This window comes from Salmo salar, chromosome ssa12 (genome assembly GCF_905237065.1).
Source record: "Salmo salar chromosome ssa12, Ssal_v3.1, whole genome shotgun sequence".
Lineage (NCBI taxonomy): Eukaryota > Metazoa > Chordata > Actinopteri > Salmoniformes > Salmonidae > Salmo > Salmo salar.
This window is the reverse complement of record NC_059453.1, coordinates 15048827-15068980: the sequence shown is the minus strand read 5'-3', so window position 1 is coordinate 15068980 and position 20154 is coordinate 15048827. Positions and strand designations below refer to the sequence as shown.

The following is a 20154-nucleotide window of genomic DNA, read 5'->3' as shown; positions in this document are numbered from 1 at the left end:
GGTTCTCGATCATCGTGGGAGCAGTCCGATTGGCATATGTTAACGTAAATCAACGACGAAAACAAATCTCCCAGCCTGTGATTGGTTACAGGGTGAACAATATGATTGTTTTTGTCACAAATTACGTTTAGTGAACATAAGTTCAGCAATATTGCTGAAACTAATACTTTAGTTTCAATTCAAGTCAGAGATAAGACTATTTTGCAACAAAAACATACAATCCATCCAAATATCTCAATACTTTTTATTTATTGTGAAGTTTTTAAAAACAAGCAGTAAAAAGTAAAAAAAAAAAAAAACTGCATACAACATATAACACGACTTCTTGGAACATGAGGAAAAATAAAATAAAAGGCATCCCATCTGATGATGCAGCAATCTGATCTGAAGTCAGCAAGGGGAAGGGGGGCCTTGGGGACACACAAACTGTGCCAAAATAACCAACAAAACAAGCAGGCACACACTGTAGCAAGCATCCATAGAAACAGGCGCTTGTACACACAGTCAGTCTTGCAGGCACACACACACCCAGGCCCACCCTTTAGTTACCAAAAATATGAACTAAGTAAAATTATAAGTGGGTGGAGGGGGAGGGGAAAAAATGCTGCTACGTCATCAACACAGGGAATGTTTTAACTGAACTAGACGTTAAAGAAAATAAAAGCCTAAAAAGCAAAAAAATATCCTTTTGCTTGCAAAAAAACAACTTGTTTTTACAAACCGATGCTGAATATTAGTAGTAGTTATACTCCAAAGTACTGCTAGACGACAGTTTATTCCTCAGGAAAACAAACAAATGACAGAAGTGCGAGTCCATGTATTTTACAATTGGGTATTAGCTAGGCCGATGAGCCAGAGCTCTTTACTATGTTCCCCTTCACCTCCTCAGACACTGTAGGGTTTGGGATGCAGGGTGAGGACAGGCAGACACTGGGGGTTGGGGTGAGGACAGGCAGATTTCTAGGGGTTGGGGTGCAGGGTGAGGACAGGGGAACAAAAAGGAAAAAACAACCCTACCAAGTTGTTCAATCATTTCATCAGCAAAAATTGTAGAATTTGTTATTTTTCAGTTTTTGTAAAAAAGAAAGAAAAGAAAAACAAGGGGTACTGGGATAAGAGGGAGGGGTACTGGGATAAGAGGGAGGGGTACTGGGATAAGAGGGAGGGGTACTGGGATAAGAGGGAGGGGTACATGGGATAAGAGGGAGGGGTACATGGGATAAGAGGGAGGGGTACATGGGATAAGAGGGAGGGGTACATGGGATAAGAGGGAGGGGTACATGGGATAAGAGGGAGGGGTACTGGGATAAGAGGGAGGGGTACTGGGATAAGAGGGAGGGGTACATGGGATAAGAGGGAGGGGTACTGGGATAAGAGGGAGGGGTACTGGGATAAGAGGGAGGGGTACTGAAAGAGGGAGGGGTACTGGGATAAGAGGGAGGGGTACTGGGATAAGAGGGAGGGGTACTGGGATAAGAGGGAGGGGTACTGGGATAAGAGGGAGGGGTACTGGGATAAGAGGGAGGGGTACTGGGATAAGAGGGAGGGGTACTGGGATAAGAGGGAGGGGTACATGGGATAAGAGGGAGGGGTACATGGGATAAGAGGGAGGGGTACATGGGATAAGAGGGAGGGGTACTGGGATAAGAGGGAGGGGTACTGGGAGTGTATTTGAGGGAGGGAATTAAGGTTTTGCTTCCGTCAAAACCAGACATTTTTTGAATTACGACTTAAACCCAGAAGAAAACATTTAAAAAGTCCAGAGAGCTGGATGGGATGTGTCTGCTGCTGCAGTGAAGACAGTCCTCCCGGTCCACGCGTCTGACAGGCTGGAGACTGGCTGGATTTGGTTCACTGGGCCTGGGATAGAGAGAATGAGAGTGTAGAGAAGTTAAAGTATCTGGGAACACTGGACAGTTTTCTATGAAAAGTGTGACCTGTTGTCCTGGCTGAGTGGTGTGTGTGTGTGTGTGTGTTACCTGTTGTCCTTGCTGAGGGGTGGCAGCCTGTCCCGGAGCCCCTCCAGGGCCGTAGAAGGCCGCCTGCTGCCTGTAGTACTCAGCCCAGGCTGCACTGTAGTCCTGCTGTCCGCCGGCTCCTCCCCCGGCTACAGCTGCAGCCGGCGCCGCTGCAGCACCTCCACCGGGCTGGGCTGAGAAGAGAGAGGGAGGGAAAGTAGAGCAGACTAAGATCAACAACTTGGACAAGAAAATAGTATTTGTTGATTACAATTCTGTTGGATAGCAATAACTCTGACGACATCTTCTGGATGAAAAGTGTCCATTAAAAGGTGGCATGTATAAGGATTCTACACAGTGTGAAGGCCTTTCAGTCCTTTTGTAGTAACACACAGGATCTCCTATAGGACATGTCATTGTAAAGTCAATGTAACCATGGCGATGATCATAACTATGGCAATGATCTTACCCATGCCCATCTTCTTGTAATACTCCTCCCAGGCCTTGGTGTAGTCTGGCTGGCCTCCAGGGGTCTGGGCTGCCTGGGAGGGGTCTGCCTGGACTGGGGCGGCTGCTGGGGCATTGGGGGCCTGGCCCGGCATGGCTCCCCCTGGCTGCTGCTGGTAGTACTGCGCATAGTAGGCTGCCCACGCAGCATTGGGGTCTGCCGCTGCCTTATCTGGGAGGGGAAAGATTAGAGAAAGAGGGTTGAAAGGGAGGAAGAGGGTAAGGTAAAAAGGGAGGAGAGGAAATGAGAAGGTAAGAGTAAAGAGTGTTGAGGACAGGCCAGGGAAAAATTGATTGACCAGAGAGGGAAAGTGCCTGATGTAGAGTTCCAGACCAGTCAATATAAAGCTGTGTCTACTCACTGGGGTCGTGTGGCCCTCCAGGGGCCTGCCACTGCTGGAAGGTGTTGCCCCAGCCCTGAGGGGCCCCATAACCATGACCACCTGGGGGGCCGCCACTGGAGAGAGAGTGGAGAACGATTAGACACTTAATGTCTTTCTAAGTCAAACACACCAAAACGCATGATACCCATTGGCTTTAACTTTAAGGTATAGGGGGCAGTATTTTCGATTTCGGATGAAAAGCATGCCCAGAGTAAACTGCCTAATTCTCGGGCCCAGAGTCAAATATTTGCATAGGATTAGTAGATTTGGATAGAAAAAACAGAAGTTTCTAAAACTGTTTGAATGAGTATAACACAACTCATATGGCAGGCAAAAACCTAAGAAGAATCCAACCAGGAAGTGGGAAATCTGATGCTTGTAGTCTTTTCAAGTCATTGCCTTTCTAACAGTGACTTAGGGTTCATTTTGCACTTCCTAAGGCTTCCACTAGATGTCAGTCTTTAGAACCTTAGTTCAGGCTTTTGCAGTGAACAGAGAGCGAACAAGAAGGCCGGGAAGTTGGTGACTCAGAAAATGTCATGAGTTCATTGGCGCGCATTCACGTGATGAGGTAGCTGTGAGGTAGCAATAATATTCCAACTGGACGATTCCAAGACATTGGAATCATCCAGTTGGAATATTATTGAAGTTTTATGTTAAAAAGGCCCTAAAGATTGATGCTATACAACATTTGACATGTTTCTACGAACGTAAATAGAACTGACTTTGACGTGAAGTTTTCGGGGCGCTTCCTACATTTGGAGTAGCTTACAACAAGAAAGTATTTGGACATAAATGATGGACTTTATCGAACAAAACATTTATTGTGGACCTGGGATACCTGGAAGTGCCTTCTGATGAAGATCAAAGGTACCATAATTTCCGGAGTATTGAGCGCACCTGAATATAAGCCGCACCCACTGAATTAAAAAAGTTTTTTATTTTGAACATAAATAAGCCGCACATGTCTATAAGCACCAGACGCCTACCGGTACATTGAAACAAATTAACTTTACACAGGCTTTAACGAAACACGGCTTGTAACAAAAAAAACAAAAAAAATTTGCAGTAAGCTTTAGTTGTCTTTTTGCACTGAGTCAATTCCTCACGCTGCTGTTTCCAACTTCTTATCATTGACTCATTAAGACCAAGCTCCCGTGCAGCAGCTCCATTTCCAACAGCTAGATCAATCGCCTTCAACTTGAAAGCTGCATCATATGCATTTCTCCATGTCTTTGCCATGATGAGGGTGACAAAATGACTACCGTAATCAGAATGATGGGAAGTTTGAGAACGCTTGATTTAATCTAAACAGTAAACAAAAAAGTTGTTTGACCTTAACCTGTTGGGGATAGGGGGCCGTATTTGCATGGACGGATAAAAAAAACGTACCCGATTTAATCTGGTTATTACTACTGCCCAGAAACTAGAATATGCATATAATTGTTTGATTTGGATAAAAAACACCATAAAGTTTCTAAAACTGTTTGAATGGTGTCTGTGAGTATAACAGAACTCATATGGCAGGCAAAAACCTGAGAAGATTCTGTACAGGAAGTGCCGTCTCTGACCATTTCTTGGCCTTCTACACTCTCTTTATTGAAAACAAAGGATCTCTGCTGTAACGTGACACTTCCTAAGGCTCCCATAGGCTCTCAGAAGGCACCAGAACGTTGAATGGTGACTTTGCAGCCCATGGCTGAAAAACAGTAGCGCATTTGGATAGTGGTCGATCTGAGAACAATGAGACGGGTACGCGCGTGCACGTGAAGAGTCCATTTTAGATTGAGTGAACGGAAAGGACGTCTCCCGGTCGGAATATCGCTTTTTTACGAGAAAAATCGCATAAAAATTGATTTTAAACAGCGTTTGACATGCTTCGAAGTACGGTAATGGAATATTTAAATTTTTTGTCACGATACGCGTCCGCGCGTCACCGTTCGGATAGTGTCTTGAACGCAAGAACAAAACAGAGGATATTTGAACATAACTATGGATTATTTTGAACCCAAACAACATTTGTGGATGAAGTAGAAGTCCTGGGAGTGCATTCTGACGAAGAACAGCAAAGGTAATCCAATTTTTCTTATAGTAAATCTGAGTTTGGTGAGTGCCAAACTTGGTGGGTGTCAAAATAGCTAGCCCATGATGGCGAGCTATCTACTCAGAATATTGCAAAATGTGCTTTTGCCGAAAAGCTATTTTAAAATCGGACACCACGATTGCATAAAGGAGTTCTGTATCTATAATTCTTAAAACAATTATGTTTTTTGTGAACGTTTATCGTGAGTAATTTAGTAAATTCACCAGAAGTTTGCGGTGGGTATGCTAGTTCTGAACGTCACATGCTAATGTAAAAAGCTGGTTTTTGATATAAATATGAGCTTCATTGAACAAAACATGCATGCATTGTATAACATAATGTCCTAGGGTTGTCATCTGATGAAGATCAAAAGGTTAGTGCTGCATTTAGCTGTGGTTTTGTTTTTTGTGACATTATATGCTAGCTTGAAAAATGGGTGTCTGATTATTTCTGGCTGGGTACTCTGCTGACATAATCTAATGTTTTGCTTTCGTTGTAAAGCCTTTTTGAAAATCGGACAGTATGGTTAGATTAACGAGAGTTGTCTTTAAAATGGTGTAAAATAGTCATATGTTTGAGAAATTGAAGTAATAGCATTTCTAAGGTATTTGAATATCGCGCCACGGGATTCCACTGGCTGTTGAGTAGGTGGGACGATTTTGTCCCACATACCCTAGAGAGGTTAACCAGTTCGGCAATTTCATTGGTCTAATGAAAGCGTCATGCCGTCAAAACTGAGCACGTCACAGAATGTGTTTTTTTTTGAGAAAAAAAATTGAAAGCGGGAAAAAAAAATCCATATATTAGCGGCGTCATTGTTTAAGCCGCGAGGTTCAAAGCGTGGGAAAAAAGTTGCGGCTTATAGTCCGGAAATTATGGTAAGTGAATATTTATAATGCTATTTATGATTTTAGATGACTCCCAAATGCCAGGTATCTGTATTGCCTGCTGTATTTTTCTGAGCGCCGTACTCAGATTATTGCAGTGTGCTTTCCCCGTGAAGCTTTTTTGAAATCTGTCACAGCGGTTGCAATAAGGAGATGTTTATCTATAATTCTTTAAATAAGAGTTTAATATTTTATCAACGTTTATGATGAGTATTTTTGTAAATTGATGTGAACATTCACCGGAGGTTTTGGTGGGAACACATTTTCTGAACATCACGCGCCAATGTAAAATGCTGTTTTTGGATATAAATATGAATTTTATCGAGCAAAACATACATGTATTGTATAACATGAAGTCCTATGAGTGCCATCTGATGAAGATCAAAGGTTAGTGAATATTTTAGCTGTACTTTTGGTTTTTGTGATGCATGTCCTTGCTTGGAAAATGGCTGTGTGGTTTTTCTTGTGAAGTTTGTCCTAACATAATCTAATTTTATGCTTTCGCCGTAAAGCCTTTTTGAAATCAGACAATGTGGTTAGATTAACGAGAAGTTTCTTTAAAATGGTGTAAAATAGTTGATTGTTTGAGAAAATGAAATTGAGATTTTTGCTGTTTTGTATTTGGCGCCATGCTATTTCATTGGCTGTTGAATAGTGTGTCCCGCAGGTCAGGTCCCACCTAGCCCATAGAAGTAAACTAACATGTGGCCTTATTTCATTCAGAGGAAGAAATGTGAATAACATACAATGTACACATGACAGACAAATAGTGAGCCAGAAAAATCACTCAACAGCACAGGGGGATCAGAGCTGCTCACCACACTAACAATAGACCCCTTCTTTCTTTTATGTCATGGATGTATAACAAGCTGTAGCAATGCAAACTAGCACTAGCCTGGGACAGGGAAACTGGCCCTTTATGTCTAGTAGGTGCTGTATTTACTGTGTGTGTGGGGGTGGGGGGGGCAGGCTGCACTTTCAAGGTTGGGGTTGTAGGGGCACATGGTTGGTGTACTTACTGCGGGGGTCCTCCGGGGCCACCAGGCCCTGGGTTGTAAGGGTTGGGGTTGTAGGGGCCCATTGGACCAGCAGGACCAGGTCCACCAGGACCACCCCCTAGAGGACACAGAGGAGCCTAGAGGGGCAGAGGAGAAACCCTTCATTCCATTTACAGTTTATGTGGGACTATTAAATGATACACTGGGTGTGTTTAAATGCGTGTTCAGGACTTATCCGTCCTCCCGTACCTCGATCTTGTCCTCTATGAGCTGCTTGGCATGATCTATCTGTTGAGGGGACCCCCTGATGATGAACAGTTTGAAGTTAGGGTCACCGTTGGGCGGCGGCTGACGCGAGATCTCCACGAAAGCCCCCGTCTGCTGGTTGATGGCTTTGACGTTCTCGCCACCGCGACCAATCACAAGGCCGCATTTGTGGGCGGGGATAGAGAAGGTGACCTCACCTCCCGGAGGACCGCCCCAGTTGCCCTGGCCTCGCCCCCTGCCATGGCCACCCTGAGGCATCCCCCCCGTGCCAGGAGGACCTGGAGGACCCTGGAGGAGAGAGAGGGAGACGCAGGTAAAGGTTTCCGCACGACCGCGCTCGCATACTACCTTTTAAAGACCGTCGCTTGAAAACCGCTACAAAGTGCCAGTAGTACTGTTTGGAGAGTCCGTAGCCAGTATACACTTAATCAAAATAGTCTGATATAAATCTAAGATAACTCAAAAAAAATACATCATTAAATTTACATTTTTGCAGAGGAGATTTGAGTTGCATCGAACCAAGATGTTTGGTGTGGTATTTTGCAAATACATTTTTTTTTTGCACGAAAACACTTCATTGAAGAATCTCTACTGTTGACCAATGAAGGGACATAGATGTCGAACGCTGAACTTCAGCTTGCTCCGAGAAATGTTGGTGCGCAAACAGCCGAAAAATAAATACAATTCTGAACACCAAAATCGTCACAAAATGTCAAAAATACTGCACAAACTGTTCTGAACGGTTTCGGATGGGAAGCATGCCGACGCCTTAAGTTTGATTTTTAAACAGTGTGATTTTTATCCATCTGCCCAGGGACTAAAGCTGAAAACTTGCCAGCTGGCCAAATCTGGCACATTGACAGAAAATGTTGACGTCCCGTCAAAGAAATGTATTAATAAATACAAAAATTCAAGGAAAAACTAAAGGGGGAATAGTGGAGACTTAATGTACAGTGGCTTGCACAAGTATTCACCCCCCTTGGCATTTTTCCTATTTTGTTGCCTTACAACCTGGAATTAAAATGAATTTTTGGGGGGTTTGTATCATTTGATTTACACCACATGCCTACCACTTTGAAGATGCAACATTTTTGTGTTAAAAAAAACAAGAAATAAGACAAAAACGGAAAAATTGAGCGTGCATAACCATTCCCCCCCCCAAGTCAATACTTTGTAGAGACACTTTTTGCAGCAATTACAGCTGCAAGTGTCTTTGGGAATGTCTCTAGAAGCTTGGCACATCTAGCCACTGGGATTTTTGCCCATTCTTCAAGGCAAAACTGCTCCAGCTCCTTTAAGTTGGATGGGTTCCACTGGTGTACCGCAATATTTAAGTCATACCACAGATTCTCAATTGGATTGAGGTCTGGGCTTTGACCAGGCCATTCCAAGATATTTAAATGTTTCCCCTTAAACCACGCAAGTGTTGCTTTAGCAGTACACTTAGGGTCATTGTCCTGCTGGAAGGTGAACCTCCACCCAATCTCAAATCTCTGGAAGACTGAAACAGGTTTCCCTCAAGAATTTCCCCGTCTTTAGCACCATCCATCATTCCTTCAATTCTGACCAGTTTCCCAGTCCCTGCCGATGAAAAGGATCCCCACAGCATGATGCTACCACCACGCTTCACTGTGGGGATGTGGTTCTCGGGGTGATGGGTTTGCGCCAGACAGCGTTTTCTTTGACGGCCAAAAAGCTCAATTTTAGTCTCATCTAACCAGAGTACCTTCTTCCATATATTTGGGGAGTCTCCCACATTCCTTTATTTTTTTCTTTAAGCAATGGCTTTTTTTCTAGCCACTTCCGTAAAGCCCAGCTCTGTGGAGTGTACGGTTTAAAGTGGTCCTATGGGCAGATACTCCAATCTCCGCTGTGGAGCTTTGCAGCTCCTTCAGGGTTATCTTTGGTCTCTTTGTTGCCTCTGATTAATGCCCTTCTTGCCTGGTCTGAGTTTTGGTGGGCGGCCCGCTCTTGGGAGGTTTGTTGTGGTGCCACTTAAATATATAGAATTTTTTATTTGAATATCTGAAACATAAAATATACTTGCAGTGAAGCCGCTCAACAACTACATCATACCAGTCTTCCAACTGACTCCCATTCAGAGCGACACAGAAGCATCCAGAGACAATGCCCTGCTCAAGGGCACATTGATAGATCTCCCACTAGGCCAAAAACGTGACCCCAAACCCTCCAAGATCCCCCACAGTTCCCCAATAGGTGTCCCTCAGCCCATCCAATCCATCTCTGCTGGCCACCACCCACTTCGGGTTTCAACTCAACACATATCTTTCAACTATGCTGTGATGTTTAACATACAATTTCAGTCTAATTGAATAGAATCCACAGATTGCGAGTTGAAGATAAATACTTTTACTAAGAGTATTAGTAATTGACTGACCCAGTTTCTCCAGATCTAACAGTACTATTTCTAGGGTCAACTTAAGATCAATGCTATGCATTTTCAGCCATTGCTGAATCTGAGACCAGAAACAGGCTACCTGAGGTCAATACTTAAAATGGTCTATTTATTCTGTATCCTCACAACAAAATCTGCAGAGCTTCGATGATTTTATGCCCCAAATATTCAACATTTTGTTGGTGGCAAAAATTCTATACAATAATTTTAGCTGAAAAGCACGAAGTCTTAACTTGAGCAGTTTTATATATCAACTCATACCATGGAATCGGTACATCAAAAATCACTTCACAACTATTTTGCAACCTGCATGGCACAGTTGTCAACATCCTAGTCCTCAAATGAAACTGATATACTTTCCTATTTATGCTCTTTTTATTCCTCTGCCAGTTTTGATTCTTTATATTGGGCAGACAGATCAGTTCCATACCTCCTCCCGCTGCCACCTCCATTTTTGGGGCAATGCTGTAATCAATTGGTTGTACTCTTGGATTGAGCAGACCTTCCCGTACAATTCTGATAACTCCATGAAGGACATAGCTCCACCATTCCGATTTACAATATAGTTTAACCTGTTGGGGCTAGGGGGCAGTATTTGCACGGCCGGATAAAAAACATACCCGATTTAAACTGGTTACTACTCTTGCCCAGAAATGAGAATATGCATATAATTAGTAGATTTGGGTAGAAAACTCTAAAGTTTCTAAAACTGTTTGAATGGTGTCTGAGTATAACAGAACTCATATGGCAGGCCAAAACATGAGAAGATTCCATACAGGAAGTGCCGTCTGACAATTTGTTGTCCTTCTGTTGCATCTCTATCGAAAATACAGCATCTGTGCTGTAACGTGACATTTTCTAAGGCTTCCATTGGCTCTCAGAAGGCGCCAGAAAGTGGAATGGGGTGTCTGCTGTCTCTGGGCGAAGAACAGCAGGAGAGTTTGTGAGTGGTCAGCCTGGGGACAGTGGCGCGTCCACGAGAATTCTCCATTTTTTTTCTTTCAGCCTTTGAATGAATACAACGTCGCCCGGTTGGAATATTATCGCTACTTTACGAGAAAAATAGATTTTAAACAGCGTTTGACATGCTTCAAAGTACGGTAATGGAATATTTTGAATTCTTTTGTCATGAAACGCACTCGCGCGTCAACCTTCGGATAGTGACCTGAACGCACGAACAAACAAGAGTTATTTGAATACAACTATGGATTATTTGGAACCAAAACAACATTTGTTGTTGAAGTATAAGTCCTGGGAGTGCATTCTGACGAAGAACAGCAAAGGCAATCCAATTTTTCTAATAGTAATTCTGAGTTTGGTGAGCCCCAAACTTGGTGGGTGTCAAAATAGCTAGCCGTGATGGCCGAGCTATGTACTCAGAATATTGCAAAATGTGCTTTTGCCAAAAAGCTATTTTAAAATCTGACATGGCGTTTGCATAAAATAATGTATTTTGTCAACGTTTATCGTGAGTAATTTAGTAAATTCACCAGAAGTTTGCGGTGGGTATGCTAGTTCTGAACGTCACATGCTAATGTAAAAAGCTGTTTTTTGATATAAATATGAACTTGATTGAACAAAACATGCATGTATTGTATAACATAATGTCCTAGGGTTGTCATCTGATGAAGATCAAAGGTTAGTGCTGCATTTAGCTGTGGTTTTGGTGACATATGCTTGCTTTGAAAATGGCTGTGTGATTATCTTTGACAGGGTACTCTCCTGACATAATCTAATGTTTTGCTTTCGCTGTAAAGCCTTTTTGAAATCGGACAATGTGGTTAGATTAACGAGAGTCTTGACTCTTTTACACCATTTTAAAGACAAGAGATTCCACGGCCGCCCAGACAGGTTAAGAACAAATTAACCCTTTCAAACATCTTTCCCACAAATACAGCTGTTTTATCAACCATACTCTTTCCATGTTTTAATAATGGATTTTAAATTGGTAAACTGTAGGATGTTCAAAAGTTTGATTTTTTTTAAATAACCCAACCCTGATCTGCCACAACTTTGTCCTTGACCCGTTTAGAGAGCTCCTTGGTCTTCATGGTGCCGCTTGCTTAGGGGTGTTGCAGACTCTGGGGCCTTTTAGAACACACACACACATACACACACAGACACAGATCATGTGACACTTTTAACTAATTCTGTGACCTCTGAAGGTAATTAGTTGCACCAGATCTTATTTAGCGGCTCCATAGTAAAGGGGGTGAATACATCTGCACGCACCACTTTCCGACGTTTTTTCAATTCTTTGAAACAAGTTACTTTTTTAATTTCACTTCAACAATTTGGACTATTTTGTGTATGTCCATCACATGAAATCAAAATCATTTAAATTCCAGGTTGCAATGCAACAAAATAGGAAAAATGCCATGGGTAGGTGAATACTTTTGCAAGGCACTGTAGACATTTCAGTTATGGCCTTCAATACATCTCTCCTTCTCAAGACCAGAAAATCTCACCTGTCCATACCCCTGCACCATCTTATATTTAACTTGGTGTATCCCCCTGCCATCTAGTACCACTTCCCTTCACACCCCACATGTACCCCCTGCAGCCTCCCATGTGTAAGCCTGTAGTGGGTAGTGGACGTACCCCCTGTCCTCCGTCCTCCCTGACTCTGATGCTCTGCAGCAGCTCGTTGATGATGGAGGCAGCGTGCTCACAGCGGTCTGGAGGGCCCATGATGTGGGCTATCTTATCAGGACCTGCACCGTCATCTAGAGAGAGAGGGGAGGAGGGGGAAGGGAGAGCAGGGGTAGGGGAGGAAGAGTAGGGAAGGAGGCAGCGAGAGGGGAGAGAGCGATCGATAGACAACGAGAGAAAGATGGAGGGGAGCACAGATCGCGCGAAAGACAGACAGATCGAGCGAAAGAGATGAGAAAGAGAGTCATCATAACGATCATTGTTTCAACCAAAAGAAGGTTCCAGTCAAAATGTTTCTTATACGGTCCTGTACCTTCATCTGACAGAGGGGGAAGGGAGTGAGGGGAGAGAGGGGGGAAGGGAGTGAGGGGAGAGAGGGGGAAGGGAGTGAGGGGGAAAAAGAAGAAGAGAGAGTTACCATACTGTTCACAACACTCAGCTGAAGCAGGTTCAACACAGGAAGTTGCTACCTGGACTTGTCCCATAACAGATTGGCACCTCTAAGATGAGGTTTACTAACATTTCCTTTCTGACCCGATAGAAACACTTAAATCTGCTGTGTGTGTAAGTGTGTGTGTGTGGTGTTTGAGTTTCATATACAGTCCTGTACCTTCATCTGACAGAGGGAGAGAGAGGGAGAGAGAGGGGGGGGGGACAAAGAAAAGAGGGAGAGTTACCATACTGATCATAACACTCAACTGAAGCAGGGTAAAACGGGAAGGCGCTACCTGGACTTGTCCAATAAGAACAGACTGTAGGTTCCAGTTGCAAACCATTTTGTTACGGTGGGGCCCTACTGAACACGCCCCAGGTTCGCTCCACAGTCAAGTGATTTATTTAAATGCTGTGGTACTAACACATAGCAGGAGGTCTGAGTTCAGTTTGTTTCTCCTGGACCCACGATCATGTGTAAAAACACAGCATGATAAAATACTAATGTTTCCTATGATAGAAATATTTTTTTATCTGTTGTAGGTGTGGGACTTATACATCATGTACCTTCATCTGACAGAGAGGGGAGGAGGGAGGGAGGGAGAGAGAACAAAAAGAGGGAGAGAGTTACCATAGTGATTATAACAACTGAAGCAGGGTTTAAAGGGGGAGATGCAGGGTCTAGCTGAACAAGACCAGATGGTAGTTGACCCTAGCAGAAAGGGTGTGACCCTCACCTGGTTTGAACTGTATCCTAACTCCAGCGTCTGCCTGGATCTTCTTGATCATCTCTCCACTTCGGCCAATCACAACTCCCACAGAGTGGCGGGGCACGGGCACCTGGCCAATGAAAAGACACCATAATGAGGAAGAGGCATCTAGCCAAACTGAAACACACGATACTGATGAGGCAAAGACCTTCAGAGTTCTAGCAGAGACTTGTTACTAAACGGGGCTGCAACGCCACAGTCATTCCACCGGCTGGAACTCGACAACATTTAATCATAGACTTAGAACGAGTAGAACTGTCATTCTCAATCAAGTCAATGATGCCACTGGCAGACGTTCCATTTAATGTTCTAGTCAATCTAATTCTATGGGTTTAACCCCTCAGGGCTGCATTTCCATCAGCGAAGTTGCTCCCTTCCCTGTGCCATTGTGGAAGGGAAGGGAACAGGTGGAGGTTAACAGAGTGAAGCACCTGGGTGAGTTTGACCTCCAGAGCTCTATCAAATCCAGTCAGAGTTCCAACTACAATCAAGTTGAATCCATCTCGTAAACAAAGATCCTACTCACATCCATGCCTCCTCCTCCACCACCTCCTCCCCCCATTTGGTTGCCAAAATTGTTTCTGTCTCCAAAGCCAGCGTGATCCCTCTCTCTCAGAATCTCATTCACCAGCTCCTTCGCTTGCTGCAGAGAGAAAGAAAGAAATATTGATCAAGTCAGCCAGTACTACCTGACAATATCAGAGACAAACAGCCCCATATCCAGGTACGCAGTACGGGCAGCAGGGGCGTGTGGGGTACGGGCAGCAGGGGCGTGTGGGGTACGGGCAGCAGGGGCGTGTGGGGTACGGGCAGCAGGGGCGTGTGGGGTACGGGCAGCAGGGGCGTGTGGGGTACGGGCAGCAGGGGCGTGTGGGGTACGCAGTACGGGCAGCAGGGGCGTGTGGGGTACGCAGTACGGGCAGCAGGGGCGTGTGGGGTACGCAGTACGGGCAGCAGGGGCGTGTGGGGTACGCAGTACGGGCAGCAGGGCGTTTACCTGTACTTTGTAGGGGTCTCCGATGATGCGCAGGGGTTTGTCCATGTTGGGTGGCTGGGAGCCATCTTGGATGAGAATCATCTTTACTCCAGCACGCTCCTACAGGGAACAGAGGGATATAGATATCTATACATCTATCAGACAAGCCTCCCCAGGTATAGTGTTGTTTCCTAGTACTTCCCTCCCATTATATTAGTAGCTGTGTTCTGAATCTTTCTCCTGTACAGATATTTGATGTACCAGTACACCCCCTGGACAGGATGCGGTTTCTATAAGGTGAGACAGCGTGATGTACCAGTACACCCCCAGGACAGGATAGTGTTTCTGTAGGGTGAGACAGCGTGATGTACCAGTACACCCCCTGGACAGGATGCGGTTTCTATAAGGTGAGACAGCGTGATGTACCAGTACACCCCCTGGACAAGATAGTGTTTCTGTAGGGTGAGACAGCGTGATGTACCAGTACACCCCCTGGACAGGATGCGGTTTCTATAAGGTGAGACAGCGTGATGTACCAGTACACCCCCTGGACAGGATACTGTTTCTATAAGGTGAGACAGCGTGATGTACCAGTACACCCCCTGGACAGGATACTGTTTCTATAAGGTGAGACAGCGTGATGTACCAGTACACCCCCTGGACAGGATGCGGTTTCTATAAGGTGAGACAGCGTGATGTACCAGTACACCCCCTGGACAGGATGCGGTTTCTATAAGGTGAGACAGCCTGATGTACCAGTACACCCCCTGGACAAGATGTGGTTTCTATAAGGTGAGACAGCGTGATGTACCAGTACACCCCCTGGACAAGATGTGGTTTCTATAAGGTGAGACAGCCTGATGTACCAGTACACCCCCTGGACAAGATGTGGTTTCTATAAGGTGAGACAGCGTGATGTACCAGTACACCCCCTGGACAAGATGTGGTTTCTATAAGGTGAGACAGCGTGATGTACCAGTACACCCCCTGGACAAGATGTGGTTTCTATAAGGTGAGACAGCCTGATGTACCAGTACACCCCCTGGACAAGATGTGGTTTCTATAAGGTGAGACAGCGTGATGTACCAGTACACCCCCTGGACAGGATGCGGTTTCTATAAGGTGAGACAGCCTGATGTACCAGTACACCCCCTGGACAAGATGTGGTTTCTATAAGGTGAGACAGCGTGATGTACCAGTACACCCCCTGGACAAGATGTGGTTTCTATAAGGTGAGACAGCGTGATGTACCAGAACACCCCCTGGACAGGAGGCTTCAGCTATACAACTCCCCAATCTGTACCTGTAGTTGTTTGATGGTCTCTCCTCCCTTGTGTGTGGCCTAACCTGTAGTTGTTTGATGGTCTCTCCTCCCTTGTGTGTGGCCTAACCTGTAGTTTGATGTTCTCTCCTCCCTTGTGTGTGGTCTAACCTGTAGTTGTTTGATGGTCTCTCCTCCCTTGCCGATGATTAGGCCGGCCTTGCCAGCTGGGATCATCATCTCCTGCATGGAGCCACTCTGCCCATTGGTCGACTCGTGGAAAGAGGAGGAAGGTGCACCCCGTCCCCGAGATACAATCTCATCCAGAAACATCTTGGCTTTCCTGAAGAGGGAGGAAGAGACAGAGACAGGGAGGGAAGTAGTTAGAAAGTTGTGTAATGATCAGATGTACTTAACAGTGCCCCGATGCCAGTGCCAAGAATTATTCCAATTGAGATCAAACGACCAGGAAAAACTACCGAACCCTAATCGTGCCAAACAGCTACAAGGGATACTTCCAAATGGCACCCTACTCCTTATGTAGGGCACTACATTAGACCAGGGCCCTATGGGAACACAGGCTTAGTGTAATGTCTTACGCGATGGCGTCAGGATTTCCTGTGAGGGAGACGCTCCTCTCTGGCATGCCACCACTGTCTGAAACACAAACACAAACAAGTAAACATCAACAAGTAAACAACAAACATCTGTCTCACTGGCAGACTGCAAATGCATCCCAATTGGCACCCTATTCGTTACAAAGTGCACTAAAAGAGCCCTATGGGTCCTGGTCAAAAGTAGTGCACTATAAAGGCATATGCTACAGTCAAATGTAATGCTCTATTTTTGACCAGGGCGCTGGCCGAGAGTAGTGCCCTAAAAGGTCATTGCTCGTCCAAAGTAGTGCACCATATTTGCTGAAGGCCCTGGTCCAAAGTAGTGCACTATATTTGCTGAAGGCCCTGCTGAGGGCCCCCGTATAGTTTCATGTTTTAATGTCACGTGCACAAGGACAGCAAAATGCCTTTGCTGCGAGCACTAAACCTAACAACGCAGTGCAATTCTATCAGTCTAATAATGGCTATCAATGGCTATCGCTGCGGTCAAAGGTAGTGCACTATATAGGGAATAGGGTGCCATCTGGGCTGCGTGCTGAGATAGTAGAGGTAGTATATAAAGAGAGGTGAGCACCTAGTTGCTCACCTGGAGCGATCTGGACCTTGCAGCCCGAGTCCTGCTGGATCTTGTTGATCTGCTCGCCCCCTCGACCAATGACTGTGGAGAAACAAGCCGCGAGGTTATTTTATCGTAGTATGTGTGAACAGGTTCTCGGCGTGAGCCCAAGCGATACTGTGTGTACTCACTGAGTCCGACCATGCCGTCTGGCACTCTGTACTCCTCTGTCATAGTGGAGGGTCTGACACTGAAGAGAAAAGAGGGAGAAAGGAGGAATGAATGCTTATCCTTCATAACAAGCCCAAAACACCTGGGAATCAAACACTGCAAAATATACAAGACAGCTAAAAGGGGAAAAAAATGGCCTTCTATTAATACCTTTGCTGAGACAGGGCAGCGAGCTGAGCTCCGATAGCTACAGGGAAGAGTAATGGATTACCAACCAATAGAAAGCAACTGATGAATGTGTGAGGATAGGCAGAGACAAGAGATTGTCTGTTAGGTATACGTACACAAAGCAGTGGCTGAGTCTCTGTCCCCCTGGGAAGACATCTTCTTGGCATCTGGTTGGTCTGATAAAACAGGTAAAACATGAACCTCAATACCACCCTGAAGTAAGGCTCCAGAAACATGATCCTCCGTGTGTACATAGTGTGTGTGTTGGTCCCCGTGCCTCTGTGTTGCCCTCCTACCTCCATCCTCCAGAGAACGTTTCAGTGTTTGGAACGGGAAGCCCTCTCCTCCTCCTCCATTGTTACTTGGAGGTCCGGCATCTCCTCCGATCTTAGCTGCAATCTAGGGAACACACACACAGCATGAGGTATATGGCCAAGACTTGGGTAAAACAGGTATCCCATTCAAAAGCATTGTGTGAGCTCCTAGGGAGAATGAAGTCGGCCCAAGATACTGATATATGGACCGTTTTGTATAATCTTCCCCGGGTCTGAATCTGGAGCTGGTAACCTGATCCCAGATCTGTAGCTGCCCAAGTATATCACCTCAACACAAACCATGTACCCTCCCGCATCCCTTTATTACACAATAGCTGGGTTGGATCCCAAACAGCACTCTATATTCCCTATAATGGACTACTTTGACCAGAGTCCTGTGGTGCCATTTGAGAAGCAGCCCTAGACCCGGTAGTTATTTTCTACACCCGGGGTTAGTTCAGGTAGCCGCCAGACTGGGATAAGAGGATCTCGTCTGGAGATACTGGCCTAATTCGTATCAGACATGTCGGCAGTAGCTAACGTTAACACTAGCTAGAGCGTGTTTGTGTCCCACTAGCTACGCAAGTTAGCTATTCTGAAACACTGGCCGACAAATTTGACTGTTTTGGAAAGGTTTGCATCGCAGGTCCCATGTGGAAACGTCTACCTCATTAGCTAACGTTATTTAACTAGCTAGCTAGTACCTTAAGTTAATGATAGTCTGCTGACGCTAGCTAGTTACCAAACTTAAGGCTAACGCTAGCTACTTTAAATGATTGATGACTAACTAGTTAACTACTCACTAAATGGTAGGTCTACTGGAATATAAATTGAGGGCTTTTCGTGATCGCCAACATTAGTTAGTTTGCTATCCAGGCACCTAACGGTAACGTTGGTGTTTGCTAACGAGGTACGTTACGCTAGCAAACGGTGTTATAGGCTTGTTGGCTAGCTAGAACAAGGAAAGCATCGCCACGCACGCCGAGAACACTATTAGCTAGCCTAACCAGCTAACGGTAATACTCTAGCTAGCGTAAACCTTGTGGTGGTACCGCACTCAAACGTTTAACATTAGCTAATATTAAAAACAAATCCACACATGCGTACACCAACATAAGGTTCAATTCTAGGTTTTTCGCATTTTGATTTCACCCACACACCAAGCCGGTCGGTCCCATCGATTCGAGTAACCCATCGACGGCCTCGTTGCAAGCTAGGTAGTTAGCCTAGCATCGTAGCTAGCGCACACAACAGACTGGCTTGGTTCAGTGCCCCAGTCTCGCTAGATCCTTGCTCCGACCTTACCTGTCTGGCTCGCTGCACGGCGTCCGCGAAAGCATCTTTTTTGCCTCCAGCGCCCGCTCCGGCCCCGGGTGAGCCGTAGTCCGACATGCTGCTTGCTCTCTTGGGGAAATACACAGACACACACGGGGGGGTTTGGACAGGTAGTTAGGCCGAGCAGAGTTGCGCAGAAGCGGGAAGATGAGAAAGGCGAAGTGTGGGGAGGGCGCAGAAGGTGGGCATCAAACCTTCTAGCAGTCTTCCCTCCTAAAGTAACCAATCGGTGATTGCGAAGGAGGCGGTGAAGAATACAGACACAAATCTTACTGGTTTACTGACTCGAAAGTAGGTCCTATTGACCAGGGCAGGGGGATTCTTGATTGACAGTTCAACTTCGACCAATCATCTGTAGGCGATTTTTGAAGAGCCAATCGGAGTTTGAAGAATGGTCAAGTTGACCAATGTGCTTACAGAAACAATCTTTCATTATTGATTGACGTTTGTAACCATCAATACCCATTTGGGGGCAACAATGAGCTCTTTCAGCTCGTAAAACACGCACCATCAACCTTGCATGATCTCAAAAGTCGAAACACAGATAAAAGCAACAAAGCGGAAAATTTGAGTTAGTTTTTGGTGCCTTTGCTATAAATATTAGCCTGGTCCCAGATCTGTTGTTATGTTGCCTTCTCCATTGTCAAGCCAAACAGCATGACAATTCCATAAGGAGTTGGCAAGAGAGCTGAATCAGACTAGCACCCAGGCTAACAACATTTAGCCATGTCATTTAAATATTAGTGACCTAGCTACTTATGTTAGCTAATAAACATACCACTGCCCAATTTGGTGTCCCAAATGGAACCCTATTCCCCATATAGTGCACACATTTTGACCAGAGGAATGGTCAAGTAGTGTACTATATAGGGTGAATGGTCTCTGGTCTAAAGTAGTGTACTATATAGGGTGAATGGTCTCTGGTCTAAAGTAGTGTACTATATAGGGGGAATGGTCTCTGGTCTAAAGTAGTTCACTATATATTTTGTGGTCCCGAGTGGCGCAGCGGTCTTAGGCACTGAATCTCAGTGCTAGAGGTGTCACTACAGACCCTGGTTCAATCCTGGGCTGTGTCACAACCGGCTGTGATCAGGAGTCCCATAGGCCACAATTGGCCTGCGTTGTCCGGGTCAGGGGAGGGTTTGTTCTTAACTGACAATAAAAAAATTAAATAAATATAGGGGGAATGGTCTCTGGTCTAAAGTAGTGCACTATATAGGTAATATCAGGCTATTTAGGACATAACAATAATATCACAATATATATTTTCATACATAATGACACCACACAAACAGCAACTTCAAACTACCAGTACTTTTCTTCTGATGAAAGCTCACCATAGC

The 20154-nt window shown here is 45.1% G+C and overlaps 1 protein-coding gene across 4 annotated transcripts; it reads right to left on the bottom strand.

Moving 5' to 3' along the window:
* Nucleotides 1–1638: 1638 nt before the first annotated feature.
* On the bottom strand, nucleotides 1639–19082 carry LOC106564255 (far upstream element-binding protein 2). 4 transcript variants are annotated; one of them, XM_045690808.1, is made up of 20 exons: nucleotides 18782–19082; nucleotides 17459–17561; nucleotides 17279–17338; nucleotides 17145–17181; nucleotides 16955–17013; nucleotides 16782–16865; nucleotides 16190–16247; nucleotides 15762–15933; nucleotides 14351–14449; nucleotides 13880–13996; nucleotides 13315–13423; nucleotides 13151–13156; nucleotides 12762–12767; nucleotides 12101–12225; nucleotides 7066–7371; nucleotides 6838–6953; nucleotides 2828–2922; nucleotides 2428–2637; nucleotides 1980–2152; nucleotides 1639–1860 (listed from the first exon to the last, which is right to left on the bottom strand). In XM_045690808.1, the coding sequence occupies exons 1-20, from the start codon at nucleotides 18866–18868 to the stop codon at nucleotides 1852–1854; spliced, it is 2031 nt and encodes a 676-aa protein (XP_045546764.1). In that variant the 5' UTR covers nucleotides 18869–19082; the 3' UTR covers nucleotides 1639–1851. The 4 variants fall into 4 exon arrangements, with proteins under 4 accessions (XP_045546764.1, XP_045546767.1, XP_045546765.1 ...); XM_045690811.1 differs by having other exon boundaries at nucleotides 16794–16865; XM_045690809.1 differs by lacking the exon at nucleotides 12762–12767.
* Nucleotides 19083–20154: the final 1072 nt, after the last annotated feature.